We start from the raw sequence: 26,774 nt of genomic DNA, 5'->3' as shown, positions 1-26,774 counted from the left end.
TACATGAATCTTTTCCTGTTTTTTCTCATTTGCATCTTTCTTGTTATGTGCCATACTTGGCAGCCTTTAAGTTGCAGTAAGACAAATTCCAGGTTGTGGTGGAAGAAAGCTGCCTTGTTTTCACACTGTATTGGAAAGAAAATGAATTCCAGTTACCAGCAGCTCCTGACTTGGGCATGTTCTTGTAGTGTAGGTAGCCATCTCCTCATTAGTGCTGCTTGAGTTGCTCTGAAGTGTTCTCCCAAGCTGCCCTGCTAGTGAGTACCTCACGTGCTGTTTTGAAGAACTATGGCAGCCACGTTCTGGACCCTGTCAGCTTCTAAGAAAAACTGTACTGTTGTAAGAAACATTTCCCTTTTGTCTGGCAAGCTGAAAGGGATTTCTGGAGTGAAGTACTCTAATAGTCTATGATGTAAGTGTTAATAGGGTAGTCCTAGATCAAGTGGACAGTTTTCTTTAAGTAGTGATGCTGTCTGTAGCAACAGTTAGGAAATGAGTCCCTGGATCCTTTACAGAGTACCACTGGGTACAGTGTTAATATAATTTTATTCTGTAACCACCATACATTGTTCTTTATGGCAAATTATATTTCAGTGGCTATCTTCCAGATTAGTTGAGGCAACAAGGTGACTCAGAACATTTTATGGTTGCTTTCATTACCCTGATAGGGTGCATTGAAGCTGGTTTGGAAACACAGACCTTCCCTCCATGTTGGGGTTCTATTAAATACTCAATCTCATTCCAATTAAGAATTACCTTTTAATTATTACCTGTATTTAATTCTTAGGTGTTGTTAATCGTCTTTGTTGAAACACTGTTGGAAACACTCCATAATAATTAGCTTACAGAGCTTAAATATTACAACATTACGTGTTGTATTTGACAATTATTCATGCACACTCTGGAGTGAGCCCAGTGCAGAGCCCCTAGAATGATTACAGTTGTGCCACATGGTCTATAAGGAGGTGCTGAGAGAGCTGAGTCTGCTCAGTCTTGGGAGGAGAATAAGTATCTACAGCTATGTAAGTGGAGAATTTAGAGAAGACTGAGACAGATTGTTTTCAGAAGTGTGCTGTGATAAGACATGAGGCAGCATACACAAATTGAAACACAGGAGGTCTCGGGTAAGAGGAGGAAAAAATACCACTGTCAAAGTGGTCAAATGCTGGAACAGATTTTCAAGAGAGTTTGTAGAGTCTCAATCTTTAGGCTGTTGAAAACTTGACAGAAGAAGGTCCTGAGCAACTTGATCTGTTGGGACAGGCTTTGAGCAGGAGGCCATAGAAGTGTGACTTCCAGAGGCCTCTTCCAGCCTGAACTATTTTATTGATCAGTGAATAATTTGTAAGTAGTATCCTGAAGTTTCTGTCACAGCAAGCATTCTGCATTCTAGAGTGTTAAACAAAACCTGTTCCTGTTCTCCATTGGAAATGGGAGTCAAGCTATTTATTTGTCATTTACAGAGCAGAAACTGGAGAGGGGTTATAACTTGCTTAGGAAATGCCTTGATCCCTCTTGATTCTTTTAGGTTCCTCTGACTCCATCTTTTAGACCAAGTGCTTTCATGGTGAAATATGATTGTCACGTGTTTACACAGCACTTGGCACAGAGAGACTAAGAGAGACGTGATTTATGATACTTCACCTGGTCACAATACACACAAATTGAGGAAGACATGTACAAGGCTAGAAAGATCTGTGACCAAGATAGGAGACTTTGGATGGAGATTTTGGCTCTAAGAAGTTAACAACAGGTTTGGCTTTTTTTTCCTGTAAGAGAAGAACTTTTAGTGAATTTGAGAGAAGAGAGAACCTCAAGAAGAAGTCTAACTGGAAAATAATAGTGACTCATAGAAATACAGTCATAACACACCATACCTGAAATGTCATCCACCACATGCAGTGTTAACAAGCTACGTAGTTTCTGGAGAGAGGGAGTAATTTCCAGATAGTGTCTAATCTGCCCATCTTAAAATGGCATTAGTCTTTCCCTGGAGATGCTAGTCCTTCTGTGAAGAAGAGGAATAGCCTGAACATTTAGTTAGGTCTTGATGCGTGACATTTAACTTGGGTGAGATGAGACCCACTCACACTACAGTGTTAATAAAAGTTTTCTAAGAGCCTACAGAGCAGAACCCACTCATACACTGAAAAGGCTTAAAGAAACTTGGCATGAGGTATTTTGGTGGTAATTTCTGCTTTTATAATTTTATTTGAAGCATGGCCTGACAGTGATTCATCTTGCAGCCTGGACTGGAAATCTGGATATAATGCGAAAATTAGTTAAAGCAGGCGCTGATCAAAAGGCTAACAATGAGGTTTGTTGATGGCAAATTTTTACCAACTGTAAACGTGTTTATGTTGGAGAAAAATCAAACATATTCTTACACAATTGCTTGTGGTTTTTCAGGAAGGAATGAATGTACTGCATTTTGCAGCTCAGAACAACAGCGTTAAAATAGCTGATTATTTTCTCCAAGATCTTCATCTGAGTGACTTGAACAAGCCTGATGGGGTACAGTATGTTACTTTCTGTTTATTTCTTTGATGTCACAAGGCATCTGTTGTGGGAAAAACAGTGTCAGCTTAGGGATTTTCAGTGAATTTAAATTTATTGCCAGTTATGTAAACTTTTAACTACTGATCTGGGGACTGAGAAACAAGGAAGACAAACAGCCAGACAAGCACTTAAGGGAAAACACCTTTCCTCCCTCTCTGCTTCTCTCAGATGAACTTCAGACACTTCTCCTCAGCTGCCTTTTCTTTTGCTGCACATGATGTTCAGCCCCATCAGTGAGGTAACGGGAAGCAGAGGAGGTTGGGGTCAGTCCAGTCCACGTTTCCTTTCTTTTCTGTTTTTTTTTTTTCCTACTCTTTTTCTCTGTTCCAGTGAGGATTCTTCTCTGGGCTGCAGTCACCTTGTGGGGGTACCTTCTGCTGTGTCTCTTCCCAAGAGTCCTCTCCTATCTCCTCCTGTATCTCCCCTTGTGCATCCTCGCTGTAGCAGTGATCACCCTTTTTTACATATGTTTTCACAGAGGTATCATGCACTCCTTGATTAGTTGAGTGCTGACACATAGTGGGTCAGTTTTGTCCACTGTGAAGCAAGCTGGAATGGTTGTGACCAGCACAGGGCAATCTCTGGCCTCCCTCACAGCTCAACACTGAAACCACTTGCCTTACTAAAACCTGCCAGTTAGGACCAACATGAGTGTATTTCAGCAACACAGAACATAAAACTATGTGCAGCTGTTCTACAGGGATGCACCAGCTGCTCAACAGTGCAAGGGCCGTGTCGTTATCTGGTTTGCTCTGGTTTTATTTTTCCTTCCCACAAGATTGGAATCCTGATCTGAAGGCCTACTTAACAGTTTATATCCTGGGCATAACACTTTGATATGAAATAGCCCTTTGGCTAATTCAAGGCAGCTGTCCTGACCATGCTTCCTGCCAGCTTCTTGTGTCCCCTAGCCCACTTGCTGGCAGAGCAGAGTGAGAAGCAGAAAAGGCCCTGATACTGTGCCAGCACTGCTCCACAATAACCAACACATTCCTGTGTTACTGACACTGTTCTCAGCACAAATCCAAAACATAGCTCTGGGCTAGCTACTAGGAAGAAAATAATCATGTCCAAAACCAGGACATATCTTTACATGAGTAAAATTTGTAGGATCTTGTTTAGCAAGGCCAAAATGCCAAGTCCTGCACTTGGGCCACACCAACCCCATGCAGTGCTACAGGCTTTCAGATGTGTGACTAGAGAGCTACTCAGAGGAAAAGGACCTGAAGGTGTTGGTTGACAGCTGGCTGAACATGAGCCACCAGTGTGACCAGGTGGCCAAGAAGGCAAATGACATCCTGGAATATATCAGCACTAGTGTGGCCAGCAGGACCAGGGCAGTGATTGTCCCCCTGTACTGGGCCCTAGCGAGGCCACACCTCAAGTGCTGTGTTCAGTGTTGGGCCCCTCACTGCCAGAGGGATACTGAGGGGCTGGAGTGTGTCCAGAGATGCGCAGTGGAACTGGGGAAGGGTCTGAAGAAGAGATCTGCTGAGGAGGGGCTGAGGGACCTGGAGCTGTTCAGCCTGGAGAAGAGGAGGCTAAGGGGAGACATGATCATTCTCTGCATCTCCCAGACAGGAGTCTGTAGTGAGGTGGATGTTAGTCTCTTCTCCCAGGTAACCATTGGTAAGACAAGAGGAAATGGCCTTAAGTTGTGCCAGGGGAGATATGCATTGGAAGTTAGGAAGAACTTTTTCACTGAGAGAGTTGTTAAACATTGGAGTGGGCTGCCCAGGAAGGTGGTGGAGTCACTGTCCTGGGAGATATTTGAAAGACCTGTAGATGAGGTGCTGAGGAACATGGTTTAGTGGTGGGATTGGCAGTTTTAGAGCACTGTTTGGACCTGATGATCTTACAGTTTTCTTCCAACCAAAATGATTCTATGTTTCTATGACTCTATGATCTGTCACCAAAAGAACAAAGCTCTTCTATACTTTTTTTCAAGTCTTGAGTGGTATTGATACAATAGTACGCATGACAAGGCTGACAAAGTTAATTAAGCAAGACAAACCTTTTTGTTTTAGGCCTTGGGAAAGGAAAGGGGAAGAAAAACCTTCTTTATGTTGAGGTTATTTCACAATTATCTATTACTTGCTTGCCTTTTTTTTCTTAAGACTGTTAATATAGGCTACTATCAGGTAATGATAACCAATTGGTTAGATGGCCACACTGTCTGAACATTGTTATGGTTTTACGTCAAAATACGTTTCTGCAGTTGAACTGTAAACAGTTGGAAAAGTTTCTTGTAGTTTAATTGCTGCCAAAAAGCCCTCACAATGTACAGTACTAAATTCAGACCTTCTGAATGAAAGTTCTGAGATATGGTTGTTTTGATCTGTGCTTTTAAGGTTTAGATCAACCATGTTACACCATGGAAATTAATCTCGCAAATTGTTTACTGCTTGTTTCTGAGCATGCTCAGATTTTTAATAGCACAGTTGTTCTGATAACTATTTTCACACTGAGAAGAATTAGGAGTTAAATATTGTAAGCACATTTTCTGCTTTGTTGTGATTTCTGAACAGTTTTAAAATATTTTCCTCATGATAGATGAGAGTATAATTTTTTGTCACGAAATATTGCATTTCATAAAAATTCTTATTATTTTTGTGTTTATCTACTTTTTTGTTTACCTACTAGTCACACAATTTTATGCATAAGACACATTAACATATGCATGCCATGTATCTACAGACTGGAAACAACATGTTTTTACTGTCAGTAACACCGTGTTTCCGTAATTGTTTCTAGAAAGGTAAAAAGCCATTTCTTCTGGCATCTGAAAAAGGCCACGTTGACATGGTAAACAATTTGATTACTCTGAAGCTGTTTACATCTGAAAAAGATAAGGTAAAGGTTTCTATTCCACAGAAATACAGCTAAAAAATGCGCATGTGAGAGATTGTTTCAGTCTAGTTACTACACAACCAAATAACGCAAATGAGTTGTACAGATACCACAGTGCTGGTATTGCTATGTATTGGACCTACAAATACACAAGGAGGATGATTTTTCAGTAATTAAGTGAGGACGATGGGACTTCAGCTCTTATTGCCAGGAGACTTTTCTGTACACATTGATAATTAATGTAAAGCAAAACCATCATGTGCCATTTCTTGGGAGAAGTGGGAATGTCTAGCTATTAAAGTGTCAGCCTCTATACAGGGAGATGATATTTCAGTTTTTCACTGTCCTCAGCTGTGCTATGTGGCAGTTAAATCCTACATGACTAAGTCTTTGAAGATGTTTAGATACTTCAGAATGCAAATAAACACCTAAGAGAAGTTTTCAGAAGTGCTTTAATACTTTAATCTGATTGAATTTGCTTTTGACATTTCATTTTAAGGTATCTAAATTACTTTCTAAGTCTGCCCTTGAACTTCCTTAGTGCTTACTCAACTACTTGTGGAATGAGCAAGTAGGTAGTTCTCAGTATCTGAAGCATTGCAAGGATAAATACATTAAAAATTCTGAAATAGCCAGATACTGCATTTGTAAAACTAGGTATGGAAACACCTAGGAAGTGATGCTGGGGCATATTTTTTGGTATTCTGGTAACAGTTTAAAAGCTGTGGTTCAGTCGAGAGCTCTGCTGTGCTAAGCTGTTGATCAGCAGAGGTTAAAACACAGTGTTGTCCCAGCCATCTAGCAGTCTGAAGGTGTAAATGGCAACAATGGCAGGCAAATGTTGTCATCCTACAGTGTAAGTAGGTAAGAAGCCAGGACAGAAACTCATCTCCTGGGTCACTAAAAGCAATCACACTGTATCTGTCATTTCTGAAAAGGACTTGAATGCCCCAGTGCTGTGAATGAAAAGCTGTTTGGGACTGTCATCTCTGACAGTTGGAGTTTTTCTCCTAATTTCCAGCTGCAGTCAGTCTTTACCCAGTTTTTTGCTTTTTCTTGTGCCAGTATTGTCTTTACCTCAAAACCTGCTGCTCTTTCTGAGCTTGTTTTATGTTTTTATTTGGTGTTAGTGTGTTTGGTTTGGGTTTTTTTTAAGCAGTTAGAGAGAAATTTATGCGGATGGTGAAGGAGATTGAAGATTGCAACGTTCGCATGAAAGCCACTACAAGTTTCTATATACTTACCCAGGCTTTGGTGGTTAATCTTTAAATCAGTGACCTTGGGGGCTCTGTGTAGTCCCCATCCTTATAGGAACTGGTACCAAAGTTTTCTTCTGATTCATCATTTAGAAGTTAGAATTTTAGGTCTTTTCACTGGTAATACACTGCAATTTTCAGAATATGAGACAACCAACTATATCAGCAAGGTCACGTCTGCATACTTGTGAAAAGGCCTTTTTCAGATTAGTCTGAATCTTGGAACATGCTGTGTGGATCTGCCACCTCCTTGCATCTAAAAGAGAGATGTGTGGAAAAGACTAAAGGCTTTGTGTTGGTTTTACTTGATGTTTTTGTCTTTATTCAGTGTTTTAAAATATCTTACTTAACATTTTAATTTCAAGGAGGGAAACACAGCGTTGCATCTAGCAGCCAAAAATGGTCACAATGAAGTTGTAGAGATTTTACTCGAACTGTGGGAGGATGTAAATGACCTCAATCAGGTAAGGACAAAGAAATTACTGAGAGATAAAGATTGGAAAAAACATCTCAAAAGTAACATTTTAAAGGAATAGGTTTGCACTGAGTAGACTTCATTAGTTCTGCTGCTTTTCTAGTATCTTTGCAGCCTGTTTCATTGTCCTTCCTCTAATAAATGCAGCTCCATTAAATCCTGCAATGTCTCTTCTTCTCTCCTCTATTCCTCACACGACTACCCTTCAGATTCCATGATTCCTTTGCATACTAGTAGAAGGAAATGGAAGAGGGCCTGAGCTCCACCTTGCTTGTCCTCCATCATTTCTGGACACATGATCCCATTCCTTTTACTATCTCAGGTGCTCTTCAGTGAACTGACTGAGTTCAACATTCATACCGAGCACATACCAAGCACCTCAGCAAAGAGGTGTCAGTCCTGCCTTGTTCATCTGATCTCAAGTGACTGTATACAATTGGCTGCAGACATTGTCTACCTGCTTTTTTTGTCATGGTGTTGATGAACTCAGCCGGCATATTCATAAATTGCATATTGTATCCCTGAGTTTATGCACTCATGAACTTAATTTTAAGACTTAGAGTGGAGAAGGGAAATGCACAGTAACTACTCAACACAGCATTCCTGCTTTGCAAGATGTCTTCTGCTGCTTCTGTGGTGCAGCTGGAATGAACTGGGAATGTTCATGCCCACCCACTGTGGGAGCCTGCCTTGTGGTTCTGCTGTCCCAGCAGGCGAAAGGGGTAAGGGAGCACCTGCTCCTACCCAAGGTCCTCCTTTTCCTTAATCCTTTTCCTGTTCCTTAAGTGACAGCCTTATGGATCGAAGGGGTCTCTCTTATCAAACTTGCCTTGCCATGGCTGATGGTGTGATATTTCTGTCCACATGGGCATTTTCTGGTCTATGGATAAAGATGTCTCATTCCCCACCATATCAGAGCACTAAAATACATTGTGTTTACCAGAATAATGGTGGCAGGAGTTTAAGCAAAGAAAAATCAGGATTTATTGATGCTACTGTGAGTGCTGAAACACTAAATTTCAGAAAACCTTTGTATATTTTAGAAGCAGGGACTAGATCCTTGTGTGGCTGATGGAACTTACTTTGGAGACTTGCTGTGGAGACATGGAGACTTTTTTTTGGGTGATAAGATTTGAAATAACTATGGAACAGGATTATTTATGCTAAAAGTTCTCTTTATACCTAGCGCTAGAGTTGGGGGTTTGTCAGAAATCCATGGCTTTGGAGTGACAGAAACTGGTACTTGTGGTACGTGGTAGCATGCCAATGGTGTTACTTGTTCTTGAACAGCAGCCATTGCCTGTGGCTAGCAATCTTCTTTGAAAAGGGTGTGATTAATATCTATGAAACAGTTATCTGTATCATACACCTTCCTGTATGTCTGTCTACATAAATGTCACCGTAGGGTTGATGAGTTGCTATTTCATTCAAGGGTTAATTTAGCAGCATTCAGGTGGTGTTCTGTTGAGACCACTTTTCTACTAAGTTGGAGGAGTCTAATGGAGATAACCTGGTTTGTGTCACAGCCTTGTAGTCAGGCGGCTTAAACTGAAACAGACATTTTCTCTCTGTTGTTCCAGAACGGGGAAACTCCATTTTACTTGTCTGTTGAAGGAGGTCATGAAAAATGTGCGGAACTCTTACTGGAAGCAGGGAGTGATATCAATGTTTTAACTCAAGTATGTACAAAGTATCCTTCCAGCACACAGGTACTGGGACATTCTGGGCTGTGGGAAGGACCATTGTTTTGTGTGTACTAACAGTGTATTTGCTCAGCTTATTTTTATGAAATGGTAAAAAATAAATCAGGTAATAAAACAGAAGTGGGAATGAAGACTGCTAACAGGAAAAAAAAAAAAAGTGTTGTGGACAAAATATAGCATAGATTCACTTGTCAGGGTACTGTGGAGAAGCTTTTTCGTTCGCTTGATGTCCGGTAGCAAAACATATGACTAGGAAATGTAACCAGCTAGGGTAATTGGAAATCCTCTTTTGTGGCAGCATGTATGACTGCACTGATAACAAACCTGTTCGTCACATCTGATTCCTGGAGTCCAGTCTAGCTCAGGTCTGTTGAATAGTCTTGGCCTACCTGCTGCAATGGTTATCATATCATATGGTTATAATTCCAGCAGGCTGAGAGCTTGTTTGTTGTAGCAGAATTATGAAATTAATTTTTTCTATTCATTTCTTTTAAAAAGTTTGTTAATGTGACTGTACTTGCTTGTTAAAGGTCAAACTTAACTAACAGACTACAAGACACATCACCATTGGCGTTGTCATGGCACGTGATAGCTGACAATTGTCTCTTCCTGAAGAGAGGCATTGAAGAAGGCTATAGCATACTGGTGTTGTTAGCATGTTTGTTGTGATAGAGTAACAACGGGAAGTTCCCTCAATATTTACAAAAACTCATCATGCTAACAGCTTACCAACCTTATATCACTTTATTAAAGGGAGGGTTTTTTGGGAAGCGGTTAATAACACAAATTCAAATGGAAGATTATGCTATATTGATAACTCTCTTTAGTACTGTTTCTCCAGCAACAAAAATATAAGTTTTTGCTGTCCATACAATTTATTTCAGAACAATAGAAGTGCTTTGCAGATTGCAATTCAGAATGGACATCTGTCCTTGGTTACATTTCTTATTGATAAGAATATTGACCTGGTTCCTAAACCTGAGGTGAGTTTACATCAGTAAACTGTTCTGCTGTTTTAATACATAATTGCTCAAATAAAAAAACCCTTTAATTCATTTCGAGCTGTAATTTGCTTTTTATAAATATGCCAGCAAGTCAGTTTAGTATGAATAATAATTCCAGCAGCCCTGATGAGGCCTCATCTGGAACCGTGTCCAGTTCTGAGCTCCTCAGCTCAAGAGGGACAGGGAACTTGTGGAGAGAGTCCAGTGCAGGGCCACCAAGATGATCAGGGGACTGGTACATCTTTCATATGAGGAAAGGCTGCGGGAACTGGGGCTGTTTAGTCTGGGAAGAGGAGATTGAGGGGGATCTCATTAATATTTACAAATATTTAAATAGTGGATGTCAGGAGGTTGGTGCATCCCTTTTTTCTGTTGTATCCAGTGACAGAACAAGGGGTAATGGGATGAAGCTGGAACACAAAAAGTTCCATTTAAACATAAGAAAAAACTATTTCACTGTTCAGGTGAGGGAGCCCTGGCACCAGCTGCCCGGGGAGAGTGTGGAGTCTCCTTCCTTGGAGGTCTTCAAGAATTGTCTGGACACGTTCCTGTGTGATCTGATCTAGGTGATCCTGCTTCTGCAGGGAGGTTGGACTAGATGATCTCTAAAGGTTCCTTCCAACCCCTACCATTCTGTGGTTCTATGAATATGTGACAAGAGAAAGTAGATTTTGACATCTATTTACCCAATACAGAATTAACCTTTCTTCAGCCTATTCTGCTAAGGGCAAACTCAATTTTATAAGTTGAAAGAAACATCACACTGAGCTCTGTATTGTCGGCCAAGGACAGCAGTACATCTCAAATATGAACACAAGGGCCATGTCTTATTGCATTCCTAAATGGTGGCACACTGATATGTACTCTGTGCACTCAAAATTCCAGGCTTCTCAGCTGTATTTATTTACCTGCTGCTCTAGGTTTTGCAAAAGCAGGCTACTATCTCTGGCATAACTCTGTACCTCAAGGTGTGTTTTCTGCACTGTTGAGCCTCTGCTAGAGCATACCACGTGTGCAAGGAGCTGGTTTTAACAAGAACCCTTTCTTCTTTGAAAAAACTTGTAATAACGTACCTGAGTATAATCTTTATTACTTTCCCTCCACAGCAGAAGAATTCCCCTCTCCATTTAGCAGTCATCAATAGTCATCTACCGGTAGTAAAGAGCCTCTTGGATGCCAGTCATGATATAAACTCCTTAAATCATGTAAGTAAAAGTGTGAATTAACTTCATTGGTAAAGAGGAGATTATGTGGATTTTGCTTGAAATCTCTTTATTTTCCCAGATGAGCTCAGAGTACTAAAAAAAGGAAAAAAAAAGGAAGGCGAAAGCAGCACCTCCTTCCCTATTGTTTTGCACATGCACATATATAGTAGTTACTGGTACATGCTGTGCTAGCATTCTTTGTGCAAATATATGAGTATACAGCAAAATGCTATATACTGAGAAAATATTTGGATTAATTTATTGTTCTAATGCCACAATTCACGTGTAACAAAGGATAGAAATGTCACAAGGATATTGATCTTGGAAGGCAACCCTGTACAGTGTCACTTGCCTGGGATGGAGTGAATTTTTTTCATAGCAACCCATAGGGTGCAGTGTTTTAGATTTGTGATCAAAACAGTGCTGGTAAGGCACCAGTGCTTTAGGTACTGCTAAACAGTGCTTGCTGTTTCACATTCTGCGCTGCCAGTGAATAGACTGGGGATGCGCAGGGAGCTGGGACATGAGGAGAGATAGGACCAGAGCTGGCTGAGGTGATGCTCCACACCACACAACGTCACACCGACTACCAAGGTTTCCAGGTCTCTGTGGTACAATTGGTGAGGGCATTTGGCTGTTCGCTTAAAGGTTGATGGTTTGAGCCCACCCAGGCTGTTTTTTGTACCATCTGTTTTTCCTACCTTTACCAGGACTGTTTGGCCTTTGCTTGGTGCTGAGTGTCTTTGGAAGCTAATCTCCTCAAATACTGTATACCCTCCTCTGTCAAAGGCCATGTGATGTGTGCCAAGTTTTGGTACTGTCTTGCTTGATCCTTTTTTTTTTTTTTCTGTACAAAACCTGTACGGAATTGGTAATGCTAATTTTCAGCTTTTACTGTGTATCACTTTGTTTTGCTTTGCCTGGAACAGTCATGGTAAAACCACTGGCCTTGAGCCTCACCTATTATTTTCAGCGATATCCTACTGCTATCTGGGTACTCAAAGAACCATCTCATGGAGAAAATTATCAGTCTTTCAAAGTCCCTTCCAACCCTTAAGATTCTGTGATTACCCCTCCTCCCTTTTCTCCTTGGAGAGGTGCTTTTTGAAGAGAGAACAAATTGTACCAAAGACTCCTCCAGGATAGAGGTCTCCCACCTTCTTGTAACAGCTACTCAGTTCGTTGGATATCCTTGTGTAATCAGACTGTTTGTACTATAATGTGTTATGAGCTTGATTTTGATTATTGTTGGTAAGGTTAAACAACTAATTTGGAATGCCACACAGGAATGTGCCCAGAGGCAACTGATCCTTGGGTGGCAGGGTATGTGAGAGGAGTTGGGCACATGCCTGGGACTGTTTTTGCCTCCAATAGCTTTGGATTCCATGCTACGTAGTCCCAGGTAATGTAGTCCCAGGTAATTGGTACACCATTTGAAGGAGGGGAGCCTTATCTGCCTTGGTGAAACACTGTGACTTGTAACACTGTGTTGAGGCCTGGCCTATGCCTGCTGAGTTGCCACCCAATGCCTTCAAAAGAGAGAGCAGCCTTATCAAGCAGCACACAAAGGGACGCTGAGAATGTCTCCTGCTCTGAAGCTACCCATATGGACACTATAAAAGTTACTCAGTATGAGAGCACACACAGTGGCTTAACCAGAGACTTAACCCTTGAATAAAAAGTTTCTCCTGGATTCAGGAAGAGTAAGAGCAGCTCCTGCTGGGGGGTGGAAAGGGAAAGAGTCAGGGGAGGCAGCCTGGCCTGCATCAGGACGGGAGAGGGAACAGACAGGAATGATAAAAGAGGTGGAAACTACCTGGTTGCCATCCCTGCATGACCTGCAAGACAACCAGCAGGCATTCATCCATCAGCAAAGAAGATACTGTGAACCAGCAAGGCAAGTAGATTACCACAGAAGATACCCAGTATTTGGGGGAGTTAATGGTGGTGGAGGTGATTTACAGAGACCTGGCCAGTAAACGGGTATCCAAGGATCCAGATGACATCCAGTGCTCATGGTCCTTCCTAGCAGCAGTTTGTACAGAGCTCGTGGGTGTCATACACAGGCATAATGGACTGGTCAGACATCAAAGTTCCACTTGTGTATAGACCAGCCGGTCAGCTGCCAGCACTTCAAAGAGAGTCTTTCTTCCCTCTCCTGGTCAACCCTCCTCTCAGCTGCGGAAAGACTGTCCCACCAGGCCTGTTGAGTCCCACATTGGGCACTGTGACCCTTTGGTGGGAAAGTGCATCCTGGTCTCCCACATGACAGGTGGGAATACTCCCCATCATAGTAACAAGGATTATGTTTTCCTTTGAAAAATCTGTAGTTTACCGCTTCCCAGGAGCATGTTAACGCTAAAGATTAACTTACTTATTTTTGTGGGAGACAGAGGCTTTCGTTTGTAGTTGAATCAAGTACGATAACAAGCTCTTCTGTCACATAAAATAGAGAATTTTGTAAACTTCTTGAGCATGTCTTTTAGAAATGTTTCATGCTTTGTCTCTAGCAAATCTGAATTTGTATCTCTAAATTACAGCAGAAAACAAAATAGAATGTATTTCTGGGGGAAGTTTATGAGGTCACATGAGTATAGTGTGTGTTCCTGAAAGAGCTGATGAGAGACTAATGTGGAACCCTGAGGCTCATGTTTCTTGATGTGTAAGGTACTGGTGTTTGATTTTGCAACATTTAAGTTAACATTGAAAGGCCAAAAAAGGTCTCTAACCAGATCTACAGAATATAGACTTGCAGCATCAGAGATACACAGGCACAAAACCTTTGACTTAAAAGAATGCTGTGTCACGGGAAACATGCTAAGGGACACGTCCAGATGTACAGGGCTTCTACTAGTGACAGCTGCTGCACTACACTTGTTGATGTCTGGAATTTCTTATTCTAGTGTTCTTTAGAAGGATAAGTAAAAAGGTTTTATTTGTGTACCTGCAGCTGTTTAGGGGTTACACAACCTTCATTTCAGACCTGAAGATTAACCTTGTTAGCTGTACTTCTTGTTAACGGTTTGGTTTGTTTAATGCGTACTCATCTGCCACATATCACTGTTTTGTGGCAGGGCTGGCTAACAAATCCTGCTGTGGATGTGGCACAGTGTACAGTTGAAAATTATGGATGTGCAGTTGTCTTTGTATGGATTTCAGCAGGGAAAAGGTTACTTGAGAAGACAGTATGGGTGAGGGTTGGCTGTTTCATGAAGCACTGTCCAAAATACCTTGTTTTAAGGGGTAAGAGAAAATGTTCATTAGGTTACAGTACATTAGGAAGGCACGACAGCAACTTTTTCTTGAGCCAGCTGGAACTTCTGCCTAGTTTTACCATGGATATTCCAGATGCTCTGATTGCCTGAAACAAAACTGGCAGGTAGATCACTCAGAAGTTAAATTATTTATTCTGTTCAGTGTTTTCTCATGTGAATCTTCTTTAGATTCAGATTGTGAGCACTTTGCTTCTAAGAATATTGTGCAACTTATTGTATTTATTTGGTTTCACCAATTCCAGAGACAGGAAACCCCTCTGCATCTGGCAGCTGATCTCGGCAATGTGGAGCTGGTGGAAGTGCTGCTGAAGGCAGGCTGCGACCTCAAGATTGTGGATAAGGTAGATTGCATTCCTCACACATGCAAGGATGGTGTGGTTTTTAGGTTTTGTTTTACAGTCATCTTCCCAGAGATGCAGGAAGCACTTTTTGCCATTTATCTTTCCTAGGGAGAGCTGCCGTGGAAGTCTCCTTTAAATACTGCTGTACTTGCAGCTTGCAGAGCTCTGACATGGTTTTAGTGAATAGCTAATGGTTTCAAAGATATACCCTGTTTCCAGAGACCTGTGATAGATAAAAGGACAAGGCTTAGAGGCTGCTGTAGTTGCACAGTTCAGGCAGGCTCCATGCTGGGGGCACAGTGACTGCCTCAGCCTTGCTGCTGCAGCTGCACCTGGCTGGCTGTTTGGCGTCTGGCTGCTGGGACTGGTGACTGAGAAGCTGGCCCCTGTCTCAGTGGGTGCTTAGTCCCTGTTGCTGATGTTCAACCTGAAGTGACTAAGGCAAGAATGGCAGTGGCTGGAGAAAGTACTGAAGTGGAGCCTCTGGGGAAGCGTTTTTGGAAGGACTTTTTCCCAGATTTTGCTAAATCACTGTGAGACTGAGCTTCCCCCTTTTTATTCTGTTACCACTAAATTAGTTTTCTGTGTGTCTGACATTTCTGTATTTGTATCCCAGGGGCTGGCACAGAATACTATTTTGTGTTTCCTGTTTTGCCCTTAAGCATCTGCAAGCCTTTGGGCTGGACAGTGCCCTGGTGTTAACAGCAGTGCTGACAGGAGTTCAGGGCATGGCTCTGTGCCAGCCAAATTCTGTCACCTTTCTGCATTGATTTTTATTTCTTGGAGTAGCTTTCTTCCCTCACCCCTGTGCTGGATGTGGATGACCCCTGAGGCCATGCCACTGCTGGGAACATTCATAAGTACAGCCTTCTTTGAACTGAATTGGTGCTGAGGTGCCAGAAATGTTCCTGACCTTGCTGAAGAGTAGTCAGGAAGAAGAATAGTTGACTTCAATGGCAGAGTGTTTTCCTGGACTCTGTGGCTTGGCAGCAAGAGCCCTTAGGCTCCAAAACATACCATGCATCTCCACAAGTTGTAGGCTGTTATAGATCAGGAAATGCTCTCACAGGGGCTCCTCCTTTCTCCACCTGCAGATACATTGTTGGTTGCAACTGATAGCGCAGAGGGTGCTCCGTGTGTGCAAGACCACTGTGTTGCATGTGCACGCAGGATGCCAGTGGTGTCTGCACTAGCACAGAAGGCCAGAAACATCTCCTTTTCCCACCTACTCCACCTCCCAGCACAGTACCTTTCCAATGGTGGGACCCAAGGACTGCTTGTGGTCTTTGGACTCTTTACATATAAAATATGTCTGTGCTATAAAAATTTTACTAAATGTAAATTCCTTGGCTTTCAATGTGATACTGTTCTAAAAACAGGCTAATTAGGATGATCTTAAGCAGAGACAGGAACTAGAATTGGAAAGGTATATATTAAGGAACTTTATAATAGCTGGAGGGTTGAAATGCCTTATCATTTAATTACTGAACCTGCTAATTAGGGAGCTGGCTTCCTTTAGGTCTAATTTTCTAGAATGCCTAGCACTTGACATGTGGAGAATGCTCTGAATATTTAAATGAGGCAGTTCCACTGCAGTTCAGTGCAGATCTGATAAAACAGACAATTGCAGAGAACCCTGTAGAGCCACTGAGATGCCTTTTCATCAGAGTGCTGGTAACAGAGATAAGTTCTGAGCGATCTTCTGCAGCTGGAATGTAAAGCAATGGCCTTTAATTCCATTGGCTGCCTGTACTGCTCATGAGACATGACCTTCAGCTGTGCTCACATCAGTTGTCATGAGAAAGTAATTTCCACACTCTGCTCATCCTGTAAGCCGGCTTCTTCTGCCAGCCAAAAGAAACAGCAGGTTTGCTTTTCCAGTTGGAGGTTTCCAACTTTGCCATCCTGTCCATGTGAAATGTCAGCTTAAACATAGCAAGAGAATGGACTGCGTGTGTGGTAGTTTTCAGCCCACGGATGCCTGGGCTTGCATCCATGTGGAAGCCATGACTGGGGAGTGCAAGCTGGTATCAAGTACACAGCAGGCTGAGTGCAGAGGGTTTCTGAAAGCAGCTGTAACTCACCAGAAATAATCTTTAAAAGGCATTCAGTGTGGGGAGGGGGGAAGAAAAAAAAAAGGATGGTGCCCTGTAAACGAAGCTTCTGTGTTTCTTCCACAATATCCTTATCCTCATAGATATGAGATGATCTGATTCACCATCTCTGCTTTCAGCATGGAAAAACTGCTCTAGCTGTGGCGTCAAGGAGCAATCATGCCCTCATAGTGGATATGATAATAAAAGCAGAAAGGTATTACACCATGAAACAGGTAAGAGGCATCTTTGATTATACCGAGAAGAACTATAAGGGAAAAGATCTTGAAGCATCTTTTGCTTGAGGTGGTTCCTTTTGGCAGGCTGCAAGACTAGGCTTGATAAATTGAGGTTAGGATTGCGAATGGGAAAGTCTCTACCCCATCCATGTTTTATTCCTGATGAGCTGTTAAATCATAGGCAGATCTTACTGTTTTCCTGCATCATGCTCTATATAGAGAGATGAAGGGGTGGAGAGATGTTACGACCCAAATTCAAACTGCCATCAGCACATGTTGATCCCTGTATCTTTTGATAACAGCAAAATCTGTGGTTGAAAAACAGGACTGCAGGTGTCTGTCACTCCTTTGCTAGTAAAGGCTCAGCTGCTTTGTTAGGAGCTCCCTCTCCTGTTTTATGTGTGCTAATTATAAAATGCAATCAGTGAACTGGGAAAGAGCCAGGCAACAAGTGTGAAGGACATGGCTTAGATTGACCTCAGGTTGTCTGAATGTCTAACCTCCTTTCCCCAGTTGTTATTTAAACATTGTCTTAGTGATGGCCCTCCCTAAAGGGCTGACAGTCACATGTATCAAAGTGTAGACAGGGACTGCTTTGGCCTATGTTAGCTATGCCATGTCACTTATGAATCTGTATCCACTCTACAGTCAGTAGGCATCCAAACAAGGAAAGCTCGGTTCCTTTTAAAGGGGTGCTGGGAACTGGGCTGCTTGTGAAGCCCATTGTAGAGACCTGGCCTGAGACCCAGCCCAAATGGGTCTTGAAAAGTCAGGATGTCTGAATGTTATAGAGTCCTAACTGCAAACATTTGGAATGCTGAGAAAGTTTATTTATTCCATCAGTGCTAGTTGTAGCAATGGGCCAAAAGGAACCTGCCAAACCTACACACTTGATGAAAGGGAGATATTTTGTAGGATGGTAAAGATCTGGTTTAGGGCATAATAATGCACCATGTATCAGTGTTTTACTGGCTTGCTTTGTTTTTCTTGTTGGCAGCCAGGTTGATGTGTCTGAGAATTGAGTAAATTTGCTGGGTTTTGACACAATACAGTTTAAATACAGTCTCTCTCAGCTGCACTGTTTGTCTGCAGCCTGGCCCTAGTGTGGCAGTCAAAGACAGCTGTTCTAGCATCCACCACAAAATCTGCAAAAAGAAAGATGACAATACAACTTACTTATGTAGAGTGAGTAATTCTATGAGCAGCAGAGCTAGAAAACAGGGGCAAAATGTGGAAGGAAGTGGTGGGAGGAATTCACTTGGCTGTCAGCTCTTGCACTGTCATTGCTGAACTGCCACAAAAATCCGTAACTTGGCTCTCATTCCTGTTCCCTGCTGGAGAGCATTTGTTTCAGCAGGTTAGCCCAGTGCCTCCTGGCATGGGGCAGCCACAGTGGTCCTGCCCAGGCAGGCACGTCAATTAGCTTTTTCACTACCCTACTCTGCCTCAGTGTGTCCAAATCCATGCCAGCATTACAGGGCACTGTGCTGGTAAATTACAGTTCCAGACTGATTGCCGTGAAACACACCTCCACCAGTTCCCCATGTTGCAGAGATTTGATTTGCATCAACTCAGCCAGACTTGTCAGGTATGCTGTTGTTTCTTTTGGCTTAAAGGAGAATTGGAAGTGAAGTAATCTGTTGCCAGAGAAGACATGGCAAGTCAGCAGCAAGCCCATAATGCTTCTAACCTCTTGGCGTTGTTTACTGAATTGCCTGAGGAGAAGAAAAGATGGCTAAGCAGATGGTTTTCTGCAAGAGCTCCACAGATGTTGGGAAACAGAACATAAGTGTTCACATCCTGTTACCTGAAGCTAAGAGCACAGCCTTTGGAGGCAGCTCAGATCTCACTGTTATGGAATATGACATTGTTCAGGTGGTGTTGCCGTATACAGAACTGCAGCATTTTGAACCATGACTGTGAGAACTGTCTTTTTTGTTACACCAAGCTGACTTAGCATCTGTGACAAGGCATTAGTTACAAAAGGAAATGTCACGTTGCCATGAGGAAGTGCACATGATGCTGATGTGTGTCAGAGTGTCTCGTTTGCTGTGTTGGCACTTTTTTTTCCTATCTATCGCTTGTGCCCAGCCCTTACTTCACTGCCCAGGCTGTTTTCCACTGTATTTGAGGCCTGCTGCTACTTATGTTGTCTAGACACACAATTGGCAGCAAAGAGAAGCTGTGCTGCTGTAAAAGGGGTTTTTTTCTTTCTTTTCCCGTAGGGTTTTGTTTTGTTTACAAACATAAGAGCCATCTATTATGTTGTTTATGTTTGTTGTAAACAAACTTATAGAGTGTTGTAAAGCTCACCTTGCATGTGTCAAGAAGCATGAAATAAAGCCTGCACCAGAAAAATGCAATCAAACATACATGGCAGCACTTAGTTACTGAACTGAGATTTTTCATTTTTTTTCTCTTGCAAGACACGTGTAGTGTTAGGAAATAACCCTGTTGTATTTTCCTGAATTTAATCTGGAATGGAGTATTTTATGCTTGGCACATTTAAAATCCAATGTTCTGCCGTTTCCTTTTTTCGCTTAGTATCTGCTTTGTCATCCTGTGTTAATTTCCTGAAGACATTTCTCACTTTGGAGACTGATTTGAAACAGGACTAGCATGTAAACAAAATATAAAAGTAGTTTAAGCTTAGCTACACTATAGGAATGAGGCTGTTCCTTGCACATCACTCAGGGCTGAAATCACTGTTAGATGTGGCTTTTGCAGAGAAGCCTAAACATGAAACAACTGTGTCAGGTGAGGCAGGCATAAGGTAGCAACATCACTTTTAATCTGGAGGGTAAAATGCTTGTGGTTTTTGATTTCTATCTATCTGATTCTGCTTATGCAGGCACTAAAACCAGATCGGTGTTCCACATATGTGCTTGCTGGTGCACAGGGATATGCTAAGCCCCACAGCTCATGCTGCCATCCAAGGAACTGGCAGTCCCTGCCTCAGGGAGCCCTGGGAGCAGCTTGGGCAAGCTCCATGCCAGTGGTGCCTGCCCTCTTCTCTTGGAGAGGTGTGCACTTTGAGAATCCAGAGGAAAGAGTAAGAGTAAGTAGCTATAACCCAACCGTGTTCAAAACGTGACATATAAAGTAGATGGAGATGAGGAGCATGGCAGTGCTGGTGTTAACTTGCAGTTACTCGCTATTTATCAAGTAATGGAGAAAGGAGGTGGTTTATTTTGCATTAACTCAACAAGACATAGCAACAGACACAGGCAGGGTTCTTTTTAAAAGATGTGATGACATCACCCACCCTAAGACATCTTCCAGAGAGCTCCACTAGCCAAACACAATTCCTTTCCCTGCTCTGAGCAAATGATCTGCCAATAGCTACACAGGGCTGCACTGGACTGTGGTCACCGCTTGCTGAGCAGATGTTCCCAGCTTCATTACAGAACTTATCAGCTGCTTTCTCTTTCAGGAACATCTCACTCATAGTGACGATGGGTCAGAATTTGGCTTGTCCTTCAAACAAGACCATAGTACACAGACCAAGCAAATCCGTTCTTCCCTTTGGGATCTAGCCTACAACCAGTTAAAACCCCAGGAGTGGAAGAAACTGGCCCTGTTCTGGAAGTTCACAGATGAACAAATTAAAGCTGTTGAGGAACAGTGGACAGGTAACAAGACCTAAATGTCTAGACATAATATATAAGCTATGAAAACCAAAGTTCAGTTGGTTTTTAAACTACTTATCAATCCCTGGCACAGGCTGGCCCTATTTCTCTTACACAAATTCCAAAGAGCAGTGAATGAACATTAAGCCTTGTCCCTGGTTCCTGGGAAATGGTGCTGTGCAAGTGTGAGTCACTTCTCATGTTTTTCTTGAAGGGATCTTCATCTTTGGAATTCAACCAACCACAGTGATCAGTGCCAAAGGGTCTTGCAGGTCACACAAGGGGAGAGAACCTTGTGGCACACACTGTCTTCACAGTGGCCATGAAACAGCATTTTCTGGTTTCAGCCATCTCAAGTGCTGGGAAAGGAATAAACCTGTAGCATGCATTGATCCTGTTTATTAATACTCCAGGATATTTCCACATTTTGAGGAAAAAAAAAATCAATGGGAAAAATTGAGTTTAAGATGTATTAGATTATTTTCCCTCTACAGTAGCCTTAAAACTAGAATTTTATTTTTATATATATATATTTATTTATTAAATAGTAAATCAGTCTTTATTTTGCCTCTAGGTGAAAGAGTAAATAAGTAGGTTTTAAAACCCCTTGGAATTTTTTAACAGTGCAAAAGCACAAAATACACTGTTTCGACCATACAGAACAGACACATGCTTTCTCTATTCTATAGGGAAAAAAAGTTACAAGGAGCACGGAAACAGAATGTTGCTCATCTGGTTACATGGTGTATTGCTGGCTCATCAGAATCCTGTCAAACATATTTATGAAGATCTGGTGAAGGCAGGATTTCAGCCTCTAGCTGGTAAGTTCATAGAATCATTTTGGTTGGAAAAGACCTTTAAGATCATAAAGTCAAAGCATGAACCTAATCTTGTCAGATCACGGGGCACCATACCCTGTGGGACTGCAGCTGCTAAGGTGTTGAGACTCAGGACACGTTGTTTTGGGGACTCTGCTCTTGCTGGTGGGTGAGGGTGCTTGAGGAAAAGCGTTAAAGTGACATTTGAGATTTCTAAATGAAGATAAAAACAAACTTTGCTTCCCACCTTTGTCCTGCAAAGGTTAAAATGCGATTGCCCATCCTTCAGTTACATTAATCTGACCTTGTAAAAAGGTGAACATGTCCAGCCTTTTCTCTTCTTATTTTACAGAGAAGACCAGAGCTGCAAGTAGCACTGACAGAGAGTCCAGAAAATGTCCAGTTTCATGAGTTCATCAATAAAACATGGCAGATGCAATGGAATTATGTGCCTGGTGGAAAGTTACTTTGAAATAAAAATACTGTATTTGCTGGAAAGAAGCTCTTCTTTTGAACATGTAGAACTTTTTCCAAGCTTGAAGGTGGCACTCCTGAAATTTTGGTTAGTTCTCTCTCATACATTTGCTATATGGTGATGACAAGAACTTAAGAGGGAATGGCTGGCTGGTAATCAATGACTATCCTGCTAGGCAAGAACCACCCACCTACAATTTGTACACCTGGCTTAACATTGATACACTAATCCCCCACTGGCACTGCAAATTAAGCTATTTTATGTTTGATGTGAAATATAAACAAGATGTTTTCTATCTAAAATAAATTAAATTTAATAAATGAAAATTATGTGTATAAATCAACACTTCCAGAAATAGGTTGGCACCTGGCCTTGTTTGTGATTCAGGTTTTTGTAAAGTTGCGGTAGGATTATCGTGTTTGTGTCTAAGAGGGCATTTCTCTTGCTTAATTGGAGCTGGGATTAGGCCAAGTATGTCTTCTTCAGCATTCGACTTATGGAGTGAAAATATACAAGAATATCATGCCTAAACCCACGTGTGGCTGGCAGCAGCATTTTTGGTCATGGCATAAGCTTGTGCACATACTCAGAAAACAACATTTGATACTTAATGTATCTAGTAATTATTTACCTAGTTCTTGCTCATGTCTAGAATGAATATGTGGTAGTGTCTTGCTGAACATGGTTAAAGGTTTTCTTACCAGTGAGTGTATTTAATATCTGAAAAAATACATCAAATGTCAGTCATTGCAGTCTTCTCTGTACCAAAATAGACATTGTTTCATCATGTATTGGAAGAATGGAGTTGCCTGCTCTGTCTGAAGCTAGCATTGTTTTGTACCAAACCTTACGGTTGGTACTAAGCCCATCATGATCACACAAACAGATCAGTAAAGCCTCAGGTTTTGGAATTGGGGGATCTCAGGTCACAAAACCTGGTCAGGTACACATCAAGTTTCTGCAATATGAGCTTGGAAAATGAGATTGTTAAACAATGTGATGGGCTCAGTGCCTCACCCAGACTGAATCACAGCCGGGGCATGAGGCATTTGATCCTGTTACTCTTCATTTAAATGATCTGTGGTTGGATAGAATTAAAACGCATGTTAACTACCCTTAGTTGCTTAAGCAACCAAAAGCAAATGTAACAAAACCAGCTTTAATTTTCACTTAGAAGTAGACAGTAGTAACAGCAGGACTAAAGAGAGATAATCAGATAAAAATCAGGTTCTATCCTTTATTTAAAAGTGGGCAAAAGATCCCTTAAATAAAAAGTGTTGTAATAAAATAAGTTCTCAGGTACTTTGGAGGTAGTTCTTTCCTCCCCCCTCCAGATGTTTACTATAAAAGCACTTTAAAATTCTTTTTTTAGAAAAGGGTGAAAACATGATACATACTTTAGGTCTTGCTACATCAAATCTGAAAAGACTGCGAAGAGGTTTAAATAGTACCTTGATAAAACTTCCTAGTGGTGAGAAGGGTACTCAGTCAACAACTTTTATTGACTGAATACTGGTCTGAGTTTGACCTTGAAGCATTCGCCCAGCTTGTCCTGGAGGTCTCACAGTGGTAGAACCAGAAGAATGGATCAGAGTTCGAGGATATTTTGCAGCAGTAGCTTGGGATATGGTTTGCTGAAAAGTAATCAGATATATCAAAGCACTTAACTGTACACAAAAATTCCCATTAGAGTAGTTCTGAGTGAGGTGTAGGTGAAACAAAGATTTGTAATCCAGCAAACTGAAATACAGGTCTCAAAAAAAGGTTACTTCACAGACTCATTTTTTTTTCTTTATCTGTGATAGACTATCTAGGACATTGGATGCTAAACTTCCAGTTAACTGAGCCTTTGTCACTCCAGCTTATTTGAAGGTTTGTTTTTTTTACCAAATTTTTCTGAATTTTCCTCTGTAGTGCTAATTTAATCATGCCAATTTTCCTTTTGAAGTTCGGTATTTGCTATGAGGAAGTCTCTGAATGGTCCCTGGCTTCTGAAAGGAAAAGGTTTGCATTTATTTAACAAAAATGAATTTTTGCCCCCCAAAATGACCCACTTTTCTGCAATAAACAGTAGTCAGTTTGCTTTTAATCACGATAAACTCTCTCTTCTGTCAGGTTAATTCAAGAGAAATACTTCAATCTGATTGACTTCCAGTTAGCCATTTGTTTGCAAAAAGGCTGTGTGGAATGCATCTCTGAGACTGTTGTGTTTATTACATTTTTAAAAGTCAGTTTTATTGGTACTTGACATACCAGTCACACAACATGAATCTAGTAATTGTTCTTAATGAAATAAGTATCATACCAAACCTCCAACACTCTAAGGACATAGGGAATTTAAATATGATTCCTGCTTAAATTCTCAAAAGCTACATGCAGCTGGCCATGGGGCTCCTATTCCTGGCGGGAAATGAGTGGAAGTAGAACATTCCTCACACAGGCAGTTACCACTAACTCCAGCCCAAACTAAGGGACCTGATCTATCCCTGCTTGTTCTGGCAATATCACTGAAGAGAACTTGACTTTAACGTAGTGCAAAGAAAGCTGAGATCCTGCTTTGCAGGTTAGAATACAAAAAACCCGGCATTCTCAACTGTCCATAGATCTGTTTTATACATGTACAATGGTTAAACCCATTTTTTTTCCCCCTCAGATTGGTCTAAAAGGCTAGTGATTGCCCAGGCCATTTATTCCACTGTTTATAGTTGTCTTGGATGTTGCTTTCAGACCCTACTAATGCACTTATTTCAGTGTTTTCTTCAGGATGAAAGTGGAGAGTAAGACTCAAAATACAACAAGCAGCAGGCTTGGCAAATTTTATTGCCTCCAGACAAGAGTTGTACTTTTCTTCCCCAGTAACTTGCTATGCACCACCAGTCACGTATCTCTACCACCTCTTCCTGCTACACACCAAGAAGCTTGTCTTTGTGGTTGCACGGTGATGGCACCAAACATTGCTGTATCAACTGACCACTTCTACAAAGGGAAGACTCACAAAGAGCTGGCCAAGAAAGAGACAGACAAGACTACTATACCTGTGAAATCAATACTACAAAAACAAGAGAAATTACAGTGGGAATATTTAGCTCTTCTCCTCACCAGTGCCTTTTAGCCACCCCAAAGGCTGTACTATATGTTGCTTTAAACAAGACTCATGTCTGAGCCTTGTCTAACACCTCTTCACTCCTACCAAATGTGTTGTAATAGGAGTACTGTTACAAGTGTAATTCTTACTTACCTGAGTAACTGGATGATGTTTTTCAACAATGACTGAACTCATGGGTGGAGCAACTCCCATCACTGCTAAACTACCACAGATTCTGGCTTTTTGTCCCATATCAGCTCGCCCTGTGATTCGAGCAGTGATTGTTCTTCCCGCTTTCTGTTGAGCAGATGTTATGACTTTTGCCGTGGGCTACAAATAAATTAAGTAAGAGTTGGTAAAAAAATTATAACCATAATATTTACAATGCTCTAGTAGGTCTGCTTAGTTTATTAGCCACGTGCCTAAATGGAACATTGGATGTTGCAGGCAATATTATATGGGACTGAATTTGCTCCACCTAATTGCAACCTGGTTTATTCCATCTTTTTCTGCTCTAACTGAAGCAAAAGACTTCTATCCTGAGGCACACAAGGCTAATGAGACAAAAATCATGGATAGTTTGGCTTTGCTCACTGGCTGCGTACTTGAGTGACAGCTCCAGGCATTTCCATCACCCTGGAAAGTCTTTCTACCAGTAACACTGCAGATACAAGAAGTCCTCCATGCACTAAAATGCCACATCTTTCTCTGACAGCTGATAGCAAATGATATCAGATGGAGAAAAGAAAGGAGAGTAATACAGAAGACAGTAGGGAAGTGTAAAAAGGACGGTTAAGCAACAAACATGAGAATGAGACCTGGAGGAGAGTGCTAAAAAACAAAGCCTATTCTTTCCACAGCAAGTGGATATCATGTGAAACACCAGTTATTACAGAAGTGTACATGCACTTTTCCGTTCTTTGTTTTGTCACACTTCCCCCTCCAAAAATAATTTAAAATGGCTTCTAACATAAATGGTAACATGAATTAGCATTTGCAAGCTGATGTCTTCACACAACTATGTAAACTCTACAACACTTTCCTCAACTATGTACTTGAGTTGCTCTGAAAAATGTGGAAATAACAATACCCCAGCTAATATTTGTTACAATCATGCCTTAGTATGTAAATAAATAAACAGAATAGAACAGCATGTTACCAGTCTTTGGGTTGCCACCACACCATATCCTGCAGCTGAGCTAGTGACAATTACTGGAGAATCAGAATGTAGCCTGGTCTGAGAAGTGCTCGCGTGATCCAGGTGGGTAGAAAACTGAACAAAACCAGAGTTTACAAACAATGAGTATAGCTTTCTAGAAAATACAGTTTTACTCTTAGTAATTGTTTTAACTACTCCAATTATCCTTCTAAGTTTAACTTCTTTGCAGATACTTTATCTCTAGTTTTACTCTTCTCTGGCTAATTTAAGAATACTTGTCTAAAAACTGTAGAAACAATGTGAGTAACATTTGATACTATTAGAATGAAAAATCAGGAGAGAGGCAAGCACATCTTCTCTGTTGTAACCTGTACTCTAGCATTAAATTGTTTTACAGTGGCAACAGCTTCAAGATTACTCCAGGGTAGGTCCAGAACATCCAAGCTACTGGACTATGATCTGGCTAAGTTGACAGGGCAATACACTGAGTTCCCTCAGTGTCTATATATGTTACACTCTTTTAAAACAAGAAGCTCCAAGTTAAGCCAGTTTTTCTTTCCAGATTACACTAATTTTTTTTTTTAAAGAAAAACCCTTTTAACAGGTTT

General features: G+C 41.4%; 2 protein-coding genes across 3 annotated transcripts in view; one reads left to right on the top strand and one right to left on the bottom strand.

Moving 5' to 3' along the window:
* The window catches only part of ANKDD1B (ankyrin repeat and death domain containing 1B), a 28,542-nt gene extending 6,371 nt beyond the window's left edge, over positions 1-22,171 (top strand). Inside the window, exons 4-15 of one of the 2 annotated variants that reach the window (XM_062019456.1) lie at positions 2,219-2,317; positions 2,410-2,514; positions 5,314-5,412; positions 7,031-7,129; positions 8,721-8,819; positions 9,728-9,826; positions 10,954-11,052; positions 14,570-14,668; positions 16,902-16,997; positions 20,434-20,632; positions 21,319-21,450; positions 21,800-22,171. In XM_062019456.1, coding sequence (XP_061875440.1) covers positions 2,219-2,317; positions 2,410-2,514; positions 5,314-5,412; positions 7,031-7,129; positions 8,721-8,819; positions 9,728-9,826; positions 10,954-11,052; positions 14,570-14,668; positions 16,902-16,997; positions 20,434-20,632; positions 21,319-21,450; positions 21,800-21,858 — 1,284 coding nt within the window. In that variant the 3' untranslated portion in view covers positions 21,859-22,171. The remainder of the gene's footprint in view (positions 1-2,218; positions 2,318-2,409; positions 2,515-5,313; positions 5,413-7,030; positions 7,130-8,720; positions 8,820-9,727; positions 9,827-10,953; positions 11,053-14,569; positions 14,669-16,901; positions 16,998-20,433; positions 20,633-21,318; positions 21,451-21,799) is intronic. The other variant, XM_062019457.1, reaches the window with a different exon arrangement.
* Positions 22,172-23,145: 974 nt separating this feature from the next.
* POC5 (POC5 centriolar protein) overlaps positions 23,146-26,774 on the bottom strand; it is a 34,324-nt gene continuing 30,695 nt past the window's right edge. Inside the window, exons 11-13 of the mRNA XM_062018828.1 lie at positions 26,167-26,280; positions 25,161-25,337; positions 23,146-23,556 (exon numbers count right to left, since the gene is read on the bottom strand). Of these exons, the coding sequence (XP_061874812.1) occupies positions 23,407-23,556; positions 25,161-25,337; positions 26,167-26,280 (441 nt within the window). The 3' untranslated portion in view covers positions 23,146-23,406. The remainder of the gene's footprint in view (positions 23,557-25,160; positions 25,338-26,166; positions 26,281-26,774) is intronic.

The sequence above is a fragment of the Colius striatus genome, chromosome Z (genome assembly GCF_028858725.1).
Source record: "Colius striatus isolate bColStr4 chromosome Z, bColStr4.1.hap1, whole genome shotgun sequence".
Lineage (NCBI taxonomy): Eukaryota > Metazoa > Chordata > Aves > Coliiformes > Coliidae > Colius > Colius striatus.
This window is presented reverse-complemented; position numbering and strand designations above follow the sequence as displayed.